We start from the raw sequence: 16,990 nt of genomic DNA, 5'->3' as shown, positions 1-16,990 counted from the left end.
TTCACTTGGGATCACTGCTACAGCCTCTCAGCTGGCTCTCCTGCTTCCTCTCCGGGGCCAGACCAACGCCTGGTTAATCCTCCCAAAATGCCAGTTCCATCACATCACCCCCCTGTTCCACAACGCCCCTTAGCTCCCTCTGAGTTCACCAGAGGACGCATCTGCCTGACATTTAGACCTTCCCTGGTCAGACTCAACTATAATCTTATGTTCTTCTAAAATAATAATTACAACAATACCCATAATAATCATAGCTGCCACTTACTGAGTACTTATCATGAGCCAGGCACTGGGCAAAGTGCCGGGCATATTCTGCAGACACTGTTAGCTGTCTGCCAGGACCCACAATTCTGAGACAACAGAACCTAAATTTGTTCAGGGGGCTGTGGGCCTGGCCCAGACAACAGAATGTGACTGGCCTAAGTCAGTGACTCTCAAAGTGTGGTCCCTGGACCAGCAGCAAATGCAACCCCTGGGAATTTGTTAAAAAATCAGATTATTGGGCCCTAACCCTGCCTTATCAAATCAGAAATGCTGGGGTGGGGTCTAGCTATCTGTGGCTTAAATCCTCCAGGGGATTCTGATGCCCCCGAAGGTTGGAGAAGCACTGGTCTAAGCCAGTCCTGACAATTCTGATTCCCACTTCCTATCTTGCGCTTGAATTTGTGACTCAGTTCTGGCTAATGAGACCTGAGTGAAAGGCGGGGGGGGGGGGGGGGGGGTGTTCTGGGAAAGCTTTTATTTTGATAAAAGGAAAGAGGCCTTCCAGGCAACACTTAGCACATAAAATCACAACCTCCACTGTGCCCCAACTTTTGTTTCTATCTTCTTACCAAACTTTATATTTTCTTTATAGGACTTATAGCCTCTGGACATATATATCTCTTTATTTGTTTACCGTGTCTCCTCCCACTAAGATGCACTCCAAAGGAAGGGACTTTGTCAGCCTTGCTCACAACCATATCCCCAAGGCCTAGGCAATGTCTGGCAAATCGTGGACACTGATGTATGTTTACTGAGTGAATGAGTACAGCTGCCACTGTTCTTCCTTCTCTTTCCTGCAATGAATAAGGAATTGATGGCTACAGCTGTGGCAGCCACCTTGCAACCATGAAGAAAAGGCCAAGAGACTCTCGGAAATATTCACTCTGACACTGTCGAGTCACCAAACCAAAACCGGCAACACGTACCTCCGGGCTTCTTGTTAAAAAAAAAGAAAAAGAAATCTCCATTTGTTTAAGCCACAATAGTCAGGTTTCAATTATTAGTAGCTCCACACATTCCCAGTGGCAACCATTTCGGCTGAAGGGTAAGTGCTGTCTAGTTTATAAATGAGGAAACTGAGTCTTGGAGCAGTTAAATAATTTGTACAAGATCTGTATGCTTGTAACTACTACGGATGTAACTATTGAGCAGTTCTCCTTGCCTCCTCACGACCTAAATGCAATTCACCTTTTAGTGTAAGCGTCCGTCAGGCATCTGAAGCACTCCAGCCCACCGAGAGCTGCCTTTTGATAAGCTTGTACTGTCTAGGAATTACAGGTTATTTGTCATCTTCTCCTAATCAGACTGTTAAATCCTTGTGGATGCCTTATGCATTTCCTTCCTCATATACCTGCTGGCAACAATTTCATGCTGAGTTAGATGCCACTAGCTCACTGATCAACCTTGACTCAAACATTTAACCTTTCTGTTCATCAGTCTTCCCACCTGAAAACCAGAGTATCAGCCTGGTGAGTTCTAGATGTATAATACAGAAAGAACCTTGCTTAGTGTCACAGAGCTAAGAGATGATTAAGTCTGCACAGTATAGAAGCTTGTTAGTGCTCCCAGAAACAAGACAGCATGAACTTGACTGTCAGCAATGTCTGTGACCAAAAGCCTCGTCAAAGGGCACAAGCATCCAACAGTCACCATCTTACTGGGCATAAAAGTTCAGACACACAAACGAGATGGCCCCAGCCCTGGCTCCAAAGTGAGAGGGATCTGGGAAAAAGAGAATCAATTGCTCCACTGAGAAAACTGCTCTCCGATCTAATGATGCAGACACGACTCAAAAACAGCCCGACGGAGCAAGGGCTGGGGTTTGGGGACCATGGTTTAAGGGGACTTCTAAGTCAATTGGCAAAATAATTCTATTATGAAAACATTCTGCATCCCACTTTGAAATGTGGCGTCTGGGGTCTTAAATGATAACAAGCGGCCATCTAAGATGCATCAATTGGTCTCAACCCACCTGGAGCAAAGGAGAATGAAGAACACCAAGGTCACACGACAACTAAGAGCCCAAGAGACAGAAAGGGCCACATGAACTAGAGACCTACATCATCCTGAGACCAGAAGAACTAGTTGGTGCCCGGCCACAATCGATGACTGCCCTGACAGGGAGCACAACAGAGAACCCCTGAGGGAGCAGGAGATCAGAAGGATGCAGACCCCAAATTCTCATAAAAAGACCATACTTAATGGTCTGACTGAGACTAGAGAAATCCTGGCGGCCATGGTCCCCAGACCTTCTGTTGGCACAGGACAGGAACCATTCCCGAAGACAACTCATCAGACATGAAAGGAACTGGACAGTGGGTGGGAGAGAGATGCTGATGAAGAGTGAGCTAATTATATCAGGTGGACACTTGAGATTGTGTTGGCATCTCATGTCTGGAGGGGGGATGGGAGAATAGAGAGAGTGGGAAGCTGGCAAAATTGTCACAAAAGGAGAGACTGGAAGGGCTGACTCATTAGGGGGAGAGCAAGTGGGAGTACGGAGTAAGATGTATGTAAACTTATATGTGACAGACTGACTTGACTTGTAAACGTTCACTTGAAGCTCAATAAAAGTTAAAAAAAAAAAAAAAAAAACAGCCCGAGATGATGCTCACAGCAGACCAAACAAAAACCAAACCCATTGTCGTTGAGTCGATTTTGACTCATAGTGACCCTACAGGACAGAGTAGAACTGCCCATAGGGTTTCCAAGGAGTGCCTGATGGATTGGAACTGCCAACCTTTTGGTTAGCAGCTGTAGCTCTTAACCACTACGCCACCAGGGTTTCCTCAGAGCAGATATTAATGTACATTTCCCAAAGAAAGGCATCAAAGCCCTTCCTTCTCTGGGGAAGGAGGAGCCAGTTTTTCACACCATTCAGGAGGCTCCTAAGAAGGCTGAGAGCTGACAGAGCAGCACAGAGTCTAGCGGCCCTTAAGTGGGGCTGAACTTGCAACATCCGCTAGGTGGGGCTGGTCTGAGTGAGCCGCAGTGTACCCTGTCTGCAGAAGGGTAAGTGCTGCCCTCCACTGGTCGGCCTGCAGAACACAGCCTGCTGGGGAGAATCAAGGGGCTTGGAGCATCCTCAGATGCAGCCATGAGGCCATTTCTCCCACAGCTCCACATTTGGGTCTCATTCTTTTCGTTGGATCTGACTCATTTTGAAAGGCAGAAAGAGCCACAAAAAGGAGGGGGGGAACGATTCTCTAGCTGGCAAAGAAAGGAAAGAGATGTACCTTTTTTGTATTTTAGAGAGTACAGAAGTCAGAAGGATGGAACCTTAGAGTTGAGATTCTCAAAGTCCTGTGGTCCCAACCAGTTTTTTTTCAGTGTACATAACTAAAGTTTTATTGGAACACAGCCATGCCCATTTGTTTACACGTTCTCTATAATGCATTCAATACATGCCACAGTGGCAGAGTTGAACAGTGTGACAGAGACCTTACGGCCAATAAAGCCTAAAATATTTCCTATGTGGTTGGGCCTTCTATAGAAAAAGTTTGCTGACCTCTGCACTAAACCACTGTGTTAAAAGCCTGGAGCCAGACCTCCTTGTTAAGCTCGAGGACAATATGGAGAATGATGGATGATACCAGCTTTACTAAACCAAAACCCACTCCCATCAAGTCAATTCTGACTCACAGTGATCCTACAGGACAGAGTGGAACTGGCCCCCCACCAGGTTTTCATGTAGTTTCCTGTATCTTAATCTTTAGGTAAGGCTTCCTGGGTGCCACAAACAGTTAAGCACTCGACTACTAGTCAAAAAGTTGGTGGCTCGACAACGATGAATCTGTGAAACATTTCCTAACATGGAAGAATCTGGAAGCCATTATGCTGAGTGAAATTAGTCAGTTGCAAAAGGACAAATATTGTACGAGACCACAATTATAAGAACTTGAGAAATAGTTTAAACAGAGAAGAAAATATTCTTTGATGGTTACGAGAGTGGGGAGGGAGGGAGGGAGGGTATTCACTAATTAGATGGTAGACAAGAACTATTTTAGGTAAAGAGAAAGATAACACACAATACAGGAGAGGTCACGACAACCGGACTAAACCAAAAGCAAAGAAGTTTCCTGAATAACCTTAACACTTCGAAGGCCAGCGTAGTGGGGGGGGGGGGGGGAGTGGGGGTTGGAGACCATGGTTTCAGGGGACATCTAAGTCAATCGGCATAATAAAATCTATTAAGAAAATATTTTGCATCCCACTTTGGAGAGTGGCGTCTGAGGTCTTAAACGCTAGCAAGCAGCCATCTAAGATGCATCAATTGGTCTCAACCCACCAAATGCAAAGGAGAATGAAGAAAAACAAAGATACAAGGTAATTATGAGCCCAAGAGACAGAAAGGGCCACATAAATCAGACACTACATCAGTCTGAGACCAGAAGAACTAGATGGTGCCCAGCTACAACTGATGACTGCCCTAACAGGGAACACAACAGAGAACCCCTGAGGGAGCAGGAAAGCAGTGGGATGCAGGCCTAAATTTCTCGTAAAAAGACCAGAATTAACGGTCTGACTGAGACTAGAAGGATCCCAGAGGTCATGGTCCCCAGACCTTCTGTTAGCCCAAGACAGGAACCATTCCCAAAGCCAACTCTTCAGACAGGGATTGGACTGGACTATAGGATAGAAAATGATATTGGTGAGGAGTCAGATTCTTGGATCAAGTAGACACATGAGACTATGCGGTCAGCTCCTGTCTGGAGGGGAGGTGAGAGGGCAGATGAGGTCAGAAGCTGGCTGAACGGACATGAAAGTAGAGGGTGGAGAGAGGGAGTGTGCTGAGTGTGCTGTCTCATTAGGTGGAGAGCAACTAGGAATATACAGCTAGGTGTATACAAATTTTTGTATGAGAGACTGACTTGATTTGTAAACTTTCACTTAAACCACAATAAAAAAAAAAAAAAAAAAAAAAAAAAAAAAAGTCGGTGGTTCAAGAGAGATGCCTGGAAACACAGCCCAGGTGATCTGCTTTCAAAAGGTCACGGCCTTGAAAACCCTACGGAGCAGTTCTACTCTGCACACATGGTGTCACCATGAGCTGGAATCAACTCAACGCCAACTAACAACAACAACCTTTAGGTGGGAGGGCAGAAGTTTCCACAACCAACCCCCTCCCTCTCTCCCACCTTGAAGCTGCTGGGACTCACTCTCAGACATCCTTGCTCGGCAGCTCTGGGCCGGGCAACTTGGCCACCCTGGCCCGTTTGCTGAGTTCTTCACCAGGTGGCTCCTCAGCTGCTTCCAGCTTGCGTTTGGGGGATGTTGGGCCACTGGGTAGTGGTCTTGGGCCTGTAGGGAAGTGTGTCAAAGCGTCACACAGACTATGCAAGGGCAGTGCTTTAGCAGGGGCAGGGGGCCTGCTCACTTATGGGATACCACACAGTGCTCCCGACTGGCCCCTCGGCCTTCCTTCAGCAGTGACCTTGCGTAGAAGTGCCTGCAAAGAGGAGGACCAAACCTGCTGGCAGCAGGGCCAGCTTTTGGCCCCTAAATCTCACAGGCCCTAGGCCAGAGCCTGACTTGGCCCGTCTGCTGTCCCTGCTCTTTCTAAGATGAGGGACTCCCTCTGCAACCCTGTAATTGGCCCCAGAGCAGAACGTGCACAGCCTCACCCAGACCCAGGCTGGCTGGGCAAACAGGAAGAAGTCTGGGAGTTCTGGCAGTCTCACATTACCAGCCTTCCTCCCAAAGCTGGAGGGTGTTAAGGATACAGCAAATCTGCCTCCTTTTCTCTTTCCTGCCATCAACCCGGCCCCGCTGCCGTCGCTTGCCTGGACAATGACAGCAGCCTCCTCCTAGCCTCCCTGTGCTCGTTCTTGCCCTACACTGTCCACTCCCTACATGGAAGGCAGAGTGACATAAATCAGATCATGACCCACCCTGCCGACCACCTTACTACTTCTCAGGGCATGATGACAGGATCCTAATCCTCCCCAGGGCTCTGAGCCCTGGCCCATCCTCCTCCTGCCTTCATCTCAGCCTCACCCGTCCCAGCTCCTCCCTCAGGACAGTCTAGCCACACTGGCCTCCTTCATTTCCTTGAATAGGGTAAGCTAGTGCTTGTCTCTGGCTTTTTTTCTTGTTATTCCTGTTGCTTAGAATGTTCTTCCTCCAGTTTGTGGAAGGTCTATCTCCTGCTCATTCTCTGCTCAGGCAGGTGTTCCCGACTACTCCAATCTACAGTAGCCCAAAGTAACCACTTCTTCCTTCCCTAGTCACCCTCTATCAAACCACTCAATTTTATTTCTCCCCAAAGTCCTTGGCATGAAATCATCTTCCTTGGTCCCTGTCGCCCCCACGTGGAATCTAAGCCCCATGAGGGACAGGACTTGTTTTGGCTTCTATCCTCAGCCCGCAGTGACTGAACTAGAGACGCTTCACTATGCTCTGGGAGGCGCACAAGCTATGGAGAGGCCAACTGGCACTCACCTGCACTGTTCGAGCTCCCAGCCTGGCTTGAGCTGGGCTCAGCCACAGGGCTGCTGAGGTCTTCCACACAGGAAGGGACAGATGCCAGGAGACCTGGGAGAGAGGCAAGGGAGCAGTCAGAATATAACTGGACAGGACTGCAGAGGGCCGCAGGGCAGGAGATTAGGGAGAAGGGGTTGGCCCATGACACTGAGAAGCCATCTCTTCTCATCACCCCACAACTGCTCAGGGAGGCCCAGCCTGTAGGCCCTGGGAAGTCGGGTCTACTTAATAGCCTGGAAGACAGCACTCAGCCTCCATCTGCAAATGTCTGGAAATCCCCACTTGCCCCTCTCGGAGCTCACAGGTGTCCTCCCCTTCAGGGAGCTAGGGGGTGGGGTGGGGTGGGGTGGGGTGGGGTAGGGTGGGGTGGGGTGGGGTGGGGAGGGGAGTAGAGGCTGCTTACAGAGTCCCCGGTAGCGGGACAGCTGCTGGTAGATCTGCTTCATTCGCTCAATGTTGAGCCGGCTGGTCTCAGCATGGTTGACGATGGGCCGTGGGTAGTCCACACCAATGATGCACTTGGCTGCCTTCTGAATTGACTCGGGGGCATTCCAGGGCTCGTAGATGTAGCGAGAGGGGAACCCTTTCAGTTTGGGCAGGTATCGCCTGAAAGATACATACCGGACGACCCGTCACCACACTTGGACCCACCTTCAATGGGCCAAGGGTCTCCCACCCGAGAAGAAGGCTGCAGGGTCAGAAGCCAGAGTGTCTGGTCTGCACCCTTACCTGATGTAGTCTCCGCTGGGGTCCGTGCGACGGCCAAAGCCCACAGGGCAGTAGCAGTGGAAGAACTGCTGGAAGAAAGCACTGCAGGACAGCCACATCCAGCTGCCCGCGTTCACGCTGAAGTCTGCATCCAGAAGCAGCTCGTCAAATACCTGGAGGGGGCGGGTGGGGAATCAGCCTCCTTGGGGACTTATGGCCACAGTGGTTTCCAAGTAACCGCAGTCCCCAGTGGAGAAAAGCCAAAAGCTCTCTGCTGACGGCATGCCAAGCAGGGTTTGGAGGGAATCTCCTGGACCCAGGATCCCAGCCCATCCCCCAGCCTAGAAGAGGGCTGCCCTTTGCTGGGCCTGACCAGAGGGGACAGGCTGCTTCCCGCTGCTAGGGCACTCACCCGGACCCCGCTCTCCCAGCTGACCCAGAGGTCCCCACGGGTAAGGAAGCAGGCCACGGCGTGCCGGGCCAGATGGTGGATCCAGCCCTCCTGCCTCAGTTGGGTCATGATGGCGTCGATCCAAGGAAAGCCTGTCTTGCCCTCGGCCCACTTGGCCAGGGCCTCTGGGTTGCGGTCCCAGGGGATCTGGATGCAGATGGGGTTCCCCTCCATGCGGTCAAACCTGGGGTTGTTGGTGGCTGCCGTGTAGAAGAACTCTCGCCACAGGAGTTGCCCAAATAGGGAGAGAGGGGGTGTGCTGTTCCGCTTCACCTGAGGGGCGGGGGGAGCACGTGGTTACAAACACCTGACCAGCTCTCGGTACGCATTGCTCAGGCCTCTCCCACAGAGAAATCCGGAGCCACCACAAACTTGGTGGCTCTAAATCCCCTAAACACATGGAAGGACTGCCCCTCGAAGCAGCAGCAGCACTGTATGCCTGCAGATTAAACCCCTCCTTGGCAATGACCCAGTCCCTGGCTGTGCTACTGCCCTGAGGAGTAAGGTGGCTGGAGAGAGTCAAGCAGTAGAAAGGGATATCCCAGCAGGATTCTGCGTTAGGAACCAGATGCCGCAAGACTGGGCCATGATCCTAGTCCTCACGGCTCCCTGTCTGGCTCCACTTCCTAGAAAGTCAAAAGGAAGTTTCCCATCAGCAGGCATAAAATATGCTCAGTCTAGATTCTGATTAGGTAAGTTATATACAACAGCCTGAATCTGGGGGTGTGAGGGAACGAAAAGATCAGGCCTCCATGTAAATAATGATTTTCTTAACATTACAAGATGACCCACCAAAGTGGCAAAGCCACCCCATGCTGATGTTGGCACAAAATCCTGATGCTGGCATGGATGAGGAAATTACATTACAGACTGTAGACACAAGGATGATCTGATGACTGTGAACAGGCTGTCCTCTCTCCTTTGGGGATGTGGGAACACAGGGTTATTTGCCTCTTAGGCCGCATGCAGCCCCTCTGAGTGTTTCCTCCATCGCCGACGGGCAACAGCTGCTCCTGGACTGTGCTTTTAATGCTCTGGTGCAGCCCCCTAGAGGGTGGCTGTGCTTCTCGGCCTAGGCCTGGCTCTAGACTCACCCTTCCTGCCTCCCACCCTGAGTACTTTGCCCCCATCCACCTGCAGCCAGCAGACCTGCCACCTCTAGGGTCACACCCAGCGGTCTGCTTTTCTGCCTGTCCTTCTGCTCTACAGGATGTGCTTGGCTCTGCCACCTCTTGGACAGGGGCTCTTCATACCTCCTCCAGGCTAGATGCCCATTTAAACCCTCTAGGATGCACAGCCCAGCCCCTCCCATTCCCAGGGCTTTTTCAGGGTGACTGACTAGCCCAGAAGGTCCTGGCCCTCTAGGTGCAACTGAGAGCAGGGGCGTGCTGCCATCACTCCGCCCTCACCTTCTTATACAGCTCCCACAGGCGGTAGTAAAACAGGCGGCAGGAGAGGCAACCGAAGCGCAGGTAGGGGCTGAGGCCCGTGGGGCTGGCCAGGAGGGAGTTGGCATTCATTCGGGGTCTCTCATAGTTGGCAACCCAAGCCTACAGTGGAAAAAGAAGGGGAAGATAGGAAAGGCCTGAGAAAGACTCCTGACTTCCTGGCATGATTCCCAACCAGGGCTGAATTCCAGCTCATGGAAGTGGCCATTGTTTCTTTTCTAGGCCTCCCATTTCCTCCACTGTCCACTCTACTAGCACTTCCTTCCTCTACTCCTTCAGGACTCAGGGGCCTCTGACTGCCTTTTCAGACAGACTTTTCTACCAGGTCAAGGCTCCCCACTCCTCCTGCTCCCCTCCTGCACACACACTCTCCTGTGTTAGGATATCCCCTTCCCACTGGCATTTCTTATGCGAATTGCTCATATGTCAAGTTTTCAAATTGAAGCTGGAGAAAATTAAAACAAGTTCACTAGAGCCAAAGTATGATCCTGAGTATATCCACCCTGAATTTAGATACCATCTCAAGAACAGATTTGACGAATTGAACACTAATGATGGAAGACCAGACGAGTTGTGGTATGACCTCAAGGACATCATACATGAAGAAAGCAAAAGGTCATTAAACAGACAGAAAAAAGACTATAATTGATGTCAGAAGAGACTCTGAAATTTTCTCTTGAATGTACAGTAGCTAAAGCAAATGGAAGAAATGATGAAGTAAAAGACCTGAACAGAAGATTTCAAAGGGCACCTCGAGAAGACAAAGTCAAATACTACAATGATAGGTGCAAAGACTTGGAGTTAGAAACCCAAAAGGGAAGCGCATACTTGGTATTTCTCAAGCTGAGAGAACCAAAGAAAAAAAATCAAGCCTTGAGTTGTAATACTGAAGGATTCTATGGGTAAAAAATTGAAGGATTTAGGAAGCATCAAAAGAAGATGGAAGGAATACACAGAGTCACTGTACTAAAAAGAACTGGTCGACATTCAACCATTTCAGGAGGTAGCATATGACCAAGAACCAATGGTACTGAAGGAAGAAGTCCAAGTTGCACCGAAGGCACTGGCAAAAATCAAGGCTCCAGGAATTGACAGAATACCAGTTGAGATGTTTCTACAAATGGATGCAACGCTGGCAGCACTCACTCTTCTATGCCAAGAAATTTGAAAGACAGTTACTTGGCAAACTTACTGAAGAGATTCATATACATGCCTAGTCCAAAAACGGTGATCCAACAGAATGTGGCAATTATCAAACAATATCATGAATATCACACACAAGTAAAATTATCCTGAAGATAATTTGAAAACAGCTGCAGCAGTACATCGACAGGGAACCGCCAGAAATTCAAGCTGGATTCAGAAGAGGATGTGGAATGGGGGATATGTTGCTGATGTCAGATGGATCTTGGCTGAAAGCAAAGAATACCAGAAAGATGTTTACCTCTGTTTTATTGACTATGCAAAGGCATTTGACTGTGTGGATCATAACAAATTATGGATAACACTGTGAAGAATGGGAATTCCAGAACAGTTAATTGTGCTCGTGAGGAACCTGTACATAGAGCAAGAGGCAGTCATTCTAACAGAACAAGGAAGTAATGCATAGTTTAAAGTCAGGAACGGTGCGTGTCAGGGTTGTATCCTTTCACCATACTTACTGGATCTGCATGCAGAGCAAACAATCCAAGAAGCTGGACTATATGAAGAACAGGGCATCAGGACTGGAGGAAGGCTCATTAACAACCTCCGTTATACAGATGATACAACCATGCTTGATGAAAGTGAAGAGGACTTGAAGCACTTACTGATGAAGATCAAAGATCATAGCCTTCAGTATGGATTACACTTCAACATAAAGGCAACAAAAATCCTCACAACTGGACCAATAAGCAACATCATGATTAATGGAGAAAAGACTGAAGTTGTCAAGGATTTCATTTTACTTGGCTCCACAGTCAATGCCCATGGAAGCAGCAGTCAAGAAATCAAACATGATGTATTGCACTGGGCAAATCTGCTGCAAAAGACCTCTTTAAGGTGTTAAAAAGCAAAGATGTCACTTTGAGGACTAAGGTGCACCTGACCTAAGCCATGGTATTTTCAATTGCCCCATATGCACGCAAAAGCTGGACACTGAATAAGAATGAAGAAGAATTGATTCCTTCAAATTATGGTGTCGGCAAAGAATACTGAATATACCATTAAAAAAAAAAAAAAAAACCATTGGTGTAGTTTAGATTCCAACTCACAGTGACCCTATAGACAGAGCAGACCTGCCCCATAGAATTTCCAAGGAGCAGCTGGTGGATTCAAACTGCTGACCTTTTGGTTAGCAGCCATAGCTCTCAACCACTGTATCACCAGGGCTCCAGAATATACCATGGACTGCCAGAAAAGCAAAATCTGTCTTGGAAGAAGTACAGCCAGAATGGTCCCCAGACACGGGGATGGCGAGACTTTATCTCACATACTGTGAACACGTTACCAGGAAGGACCAGTCCCTGGAGAAGGACATCACACATGGTATAAAGTTGCGGGTAAGCAAAAAAAGAGGAAGTTCCTCAACAAGATGGACTGACACAGTGGCTTCACTCATGCGCTCAGGCACAGTAACGACTGTGAAGATGGCGCAGGGCCAGGCCGTGTTTTGTTCTGCTGACACAGGATCACTTTGAGTCAGAACCAACTTGATGGCACCTAACAACAACAACATGCTAAGTCTTACTAAGGTGATACCTTGATTCACAGGACATTTTGAGAATTTGTGTTTTAAAACACTTAAGTCTCGACTCAAAGTAATAAATTTCTAGTGGTTGAATTTTATACTTTATGACTGTATGTTGGAGAAAAGGGTTTTTGGCAGGAAGACTCATATGCAGCCACCTACTTCATCTGTTTGAAAAGCCAGCCCTACTCAAATTGGGGATTCACGTTTCCTTTTGTGCCAGGGACCACACTAACAACAACAACAAAAATAACCTACTGCTGTCGAGCTGATTCTGACTCACGGCAACCCCATGTGTTTAGAGTAGAACTGGTCCATAGGGTGTTCTTGGTTGTAATCTTTACAGAAGCAAGTCACCAGGCCTTTCTTACATGGCATCGCTGGGTGGGTTCAAATCACCAACTTTTGGGTTAGCAGTTGAGCATAAAGGGATTTCATATACGTATTATCTTCCTTTAACCTTCACAGTAGTCATACTTGGTAAGTGTTGTTACTCTAAAGTTACAGTGGAGAAAACTGAGGCACTGGGTGGGTAAGTAATCTGTCTAAGGTCACGAACAGAAAGCCATGGTGTCAGGATTTGAATGCTGTGCTCACCCCACTAGTTCATGCTAGCAGAATGTGAGAGGGAGACAAGAGCAAGTGATGAGGTCCTCGTCCTTGCCCTCAGTTATTTAATTTGTGGTATGATCCTGAACAAGTAAGTTAGTCTCTCAGCTACTTACCAGTTATATGAGAACAAAATTTCCTACCACCTGGGGATAAAAATAGCTACCGCTACTATCCAAAAGGTCAGCAGTTGGAATCCACTAGGTGCTCCTTGGAAACCCTATGGGACAGTTCTACTCTGTCCTATAGGGTCGCTTTGAGTAGGAATCAACTCGACAGCAGCGGATTTGGTTTTGGTTTTTCGGGGGATAAAATAAAATGACAGATATGAAAGAATTCTGAAAGCATCAAACAACGTCTATCATTATACAGAAGAAAGGAAAAAGGCTTCTAACCCGTAACCTGTTGCTGTCGAGTCAATTCTGACTCACAGTGACTCTATAGGACATTATAGAGTAGAACTGTCCCATAAGGTTTTCAAGGAGCAGCTGGTGGATTCAAACTGCTTACCTTTTGGCTAGCAGCCCACCAGGGCTCCAAAAAAAAGGTTTCTACCTTCTAGGAAAAAAAAAAAAAATCCCTATCTCAGGCCCTGCTCTATCTATCTGCTAAGGGCCCCTGAAGTTGGTGCTGCATCAGGGGTACCCAGGAACTTCTCGTCGCCGTTCAACAGGGACTGGGAAAGCAGGAAACTCCCAACCCATTCCGGAGGAGCAGCACTGTCATGTCTGCAGTCATTTGTGATACACAATTGGTCTTGCTTTTATCAGCAACTGCCACTGGTTTAAGGCTTTACTGTCATAAATCACGGTTACGTGCTTGCTTTCCTTTGAGCTTAACAATCCTCTCAGGCAGCGTTTATCATGACCTCCTTTTGAAAATGAGGAAACTAAGTTCAAAGCATATGTGACTCTCCTGAGGTTACAAAGATGGTAAGGGGCAGGCTGGGCTGGACTTGGGCTTCTGACGCCAGACACCGGTCTCTCTCCACAACATCTCCTACTTCTTCGTGGTTAACTCCTAGCACTCGCCCCTTCTTCTCCATGTTGACCGTTTTACCAACTTTACACCCTCCTCAAAACTCCATCTGTCCTGACCTTCATCAGATGGCCTCGCTTCCTCATAAAGGAAATGGAAGCGATCAGGTGGAAACACCTCAACTTTTAGCCACCAAATCTACAAACTCACCCGCATCCACACCTCCGCCCCTTCCCCCCGCCCTGTGACTCTGTCCAGGACCATCTGGCTGCGAAGCCCTCTCCTCTTCCTTCTCTCTCTTGCACAGTCAACCTCTCCCTCTTTACAGTCTCCAGTCCAAGAACACTGGAGAAATTATTTGTCTACACATGGGTCTTCTCTCCTCCCTCCACAGCCAAACCCTGTCCATTTCCTCACCCCACCTTCAGTTCCTAGCCACCCCAGCCTGGCTTCTGCCTTCACTCAACCAAACTGGCTCCCACCGAATGCTGAGCCATTTAAGAAGGGACAGAAAAGATTGCGATTTCAAGGGCCAGTTGATACGTCTGGAAACTAGGAAACTAGGAGCTGACCACTCTCCACAGCCATAAGAACCTCCTCTGCTCTTCTAGTCCCAGGTATGAGGTCTTGGGACATGGTGGTGAAGTGCTTGTGGGGCCCCTTTCTTTCCCATTGCCAAGTCCCACTTCATGAAAGGTGAGCCACTTGTTGTGTGCCCAAGAAAATGGAAAGCAATGCCCTGGAGGAGGCTCAGCAAAAAGTGGGGACACACGTATACACGACATAATTAATCTCATGTACTTCAGTGACCAGATACCATCTGAGTAAGGAGAGCCTGCCCACCGATAGGAAGAAAGGCAATCTAGTGTAAGCCTCAGAAGCACATAGAACAAGGTCTTGCTCTACTACTTACTAACAGTGTGACCTCAGACAAATTACTCAACCTCTCCAAGCCTCAATTTCCTAATCTATAAAATGGAGAGCTGGACAATGAGTAAAGAAGACAGAAGAATTGATGCCTTTGAATTATGGCGCTGGTGAAGAATACTGAATATACCACAGACTGCCAGAAGAACGGAAACCCTGGTGGCATAGTGGTTAAGTGCTATGGCTGCTAACCAAAAGGTCGGCAGTTCAAATCCATCAGGCACTCCTTGGAAACTCTATGGGGCAGTTCAACTCTGTCCTATAGGGTCACTATGAGTCGGAATTGACTCGACAGCAGCGGGTTTGGTTTTTTTGGGGGATAGAAGAACAAATCTATCTTGAACGAAATACAGCCAGAATGTTCCTTAGAAGCAAGGATGGCGAGACTGCATCTCACGTACTTTGGACATGTTATCAGGAAGGACCAGTCCCTGGAGAAGGATATCATGCTTGGTAACGTAGAGGGTCAGTGAAAAAAGGAAGACCCTCAGTGAGATGGACTGACACAATCGCTACAACAATGAGCTCGAGCACAACAATTCTGAGGGTGGCGCGGGACGGGGCAGCGGGACGGGGCAGTGTTCTGTTCTGTTGCACACAGGGTCACCATGAGGTGGAACCGACTTGATGGCACCCAACAACAAGAAAATGGAAAGAGTAACAGTTGCCTTGTAGGACTGATGGGAAGGCTAAAGGAGACGGTGCAGTGCTTAACCTAGAAATGCTCACCCCAGTGACTGGCACATGGTACCAACTCAATAAGTGGTAGTTTTTTTTTTATTATTGCAGAGGAAAAAAAAATTTTTTTTTTTACATTATTGCAGGAGGATTTTCATTTTCCCACCAGGTGGAGCTATGAGGCACTAAGGGACATGCACTGGACTCCACGTTCCTGCTGCCTGGGTGTCAGCACACACAGTTCCCAGGGGTCAGAAATGGGGGCCCATACCTTCCGTTCCAAATGCTTATCCAGGCGGGCCAGAGCTTCTGTCTCTCCTCCTTGCCAGACAGCTGGGCCAAGTCCTTCGGTGGGGAACCCTGCAGGAGGAGGCGCAGGTCACGGGACTGGAGGCCAGGCTGGCTCATGGGGAGCTCAGCACGTCTTGACGCAGTGTTTTGCTCTGTGTGTATGGGAACTAAACCACAGTGTCCCTGGCTCTGCTGGGGTTGAGTCACCCTTAGGGTTTCTGTGTGCTCTAGGTCATCCTGGTTCTCTTCCCACTGTTACTATTTCCCCTCCTTTCCCTTGTCTCCCCCATCCCAGATGCTCATCATTCCAGGCAAGTGACAGCAATCCTGGCCTTCTCGCCCTTTAAGGTTGACTGACAACAACTGTGGTTTTCAGGTGTGAAGATTACCTTTGCTCAGATCAAAAAATGGGGGGAGGTGAAAGGGGAGGGAGAAAGGATATGGTCAGTAACCCAGAGGATGACAGACTCCCTTTCAAGAGGCAATGCTAGTTATCCTGGCATTGAGAAGCCCACTGATGCCAGCACCAGACGGGTCTACACAGTCTGAGAGGGGGAAGTACGAAACTGGAGGCATGACTGAGAAACAGAAGATTACATATGTCAGTACGAATGGAGAATGGACTAGAAGGACACACAACAACATTAATAGTGGTTATCTCTGGGGGCTGGGAATTGTGACTGTTATTTCCATTTTTGTTTTTCTGTACTTTCTCATCTTTCTATAATAGCATGTATTATTTAACAAAGAAGAAAAAAACTGAGGGAAAACCTCAATGAGATAGATTAACACAAAAGTCACAACAGTGGACTCAAACACACCAACCATCATGAAGATAGTACGGGCCTGGGCAATATTTTGTTCTGTTATACGTAAGGTTGTCATGCATCAAACCGACTTGATGGCAACTAACGACATTGCAAAGGAGAGTCCAGCAGGAGGCTGTGGGCAGGAGTACACACCTAGCTCCTCCAGGGACGGCACACCATAGGTTTCGTCGTGGTTCTCCTGGATCTCGGCCCTGCAGCTCTCCATCTGCTGGCTGGTCACCGAGCCCACTGGCTTCTTGGGGAGCTCCATGCGGCTGATGATGGCCTGAAAGCGCTTGTAGGTAAGGGGTGGCTTTTGCCCATTCAGCTCAATGATCCTGGGGATTCCAAACACACCTGGCATCACTCACAAGGCCATTTGTTTTGTGGCCTGGCCCACTCAAAAAAAAACCCAGACTTTGAAGGCTCTGAGGCGACTTTTCTCTTCCGCTCATGGGTCCCGCCCCTAAGTGGGAAGGAGGGGGCAAGGGAGGCCGTGTCTCCATTTTACCGAAAGGGAAAATGAAGCCCAGAGAGCTGGAGCAGGTGCCTCAGGTAATGGAGCAAGGCAGGGCCAAAACTGGGACTCAAGTCCAGGTTCCCTGGTGTCCTCGTG

General features: G+C 48.5%; 1 protein-coding gene across 1 annotated transcript in view; it reads right to left on the bottom strand.

The window, feature by feature from the left end:
- The window catches only part of CRY2 (cryptochrome circadian regulator 2), a 40,729-nt gene that overhangs the window by 10,160 nt on the left and 13,579 nt on the right, over positions 1-16,990 (bottom strand). Inside the window, exons 4-11 of the mRNA XM_049890947.1 lie at positions 16,528-16,712; positions 15,546-15,634; positions 9,316-9,456; positions 7,868-8,179; positions 7,477-7,628; positions 7,151-7,353; positions 6,706-6,798; positions 5,424-5,565 (exon numbers count right to left, since the gene is read on the bottom strand). Of these exons, the coding sequence (XP_049746904.1) occupies positions 5,426-5,565; positions 6,706-6,798; positions 7,151-7,353; positions 7,477-7,628; positions 7,868-8,179; positions 9,316-9,456; positions 15,546-15,634; positions 16,528-16,712 (1,315 nt within the window). The 3' untranslated portion in view covers positions 5,424-5,425. The remainder of the gene's footprint in view (positions 1-5,423; positions 5,566-6,705; positions 6,799-7,150; positions 7,354-7,476; positions 7,629-7,867; positions 8,180-9,315; positions 9,457-15,545; positions 15,635-16,527; positions 16,713-16,990) is intronic.

This window comes from Elephas maximus, chromosome 7 (genome assembly GCF_024166365.1).
Source record: "Elephas maximus indicus isolate mEleMax1 chromosome 7, mEleMax1 primary haplotype, whole genome shotgun sequence".
In the NCBI taxonomy this organism is placed as follows: Eukaryota; Metazoa; Chordata; class Mammalia; order Proboscidea; family Elephantidae; genus Elephas; species Elephas maximus.
This window is presented reverse-complemented; position numbering and strand designations above follow the sequence as displayed.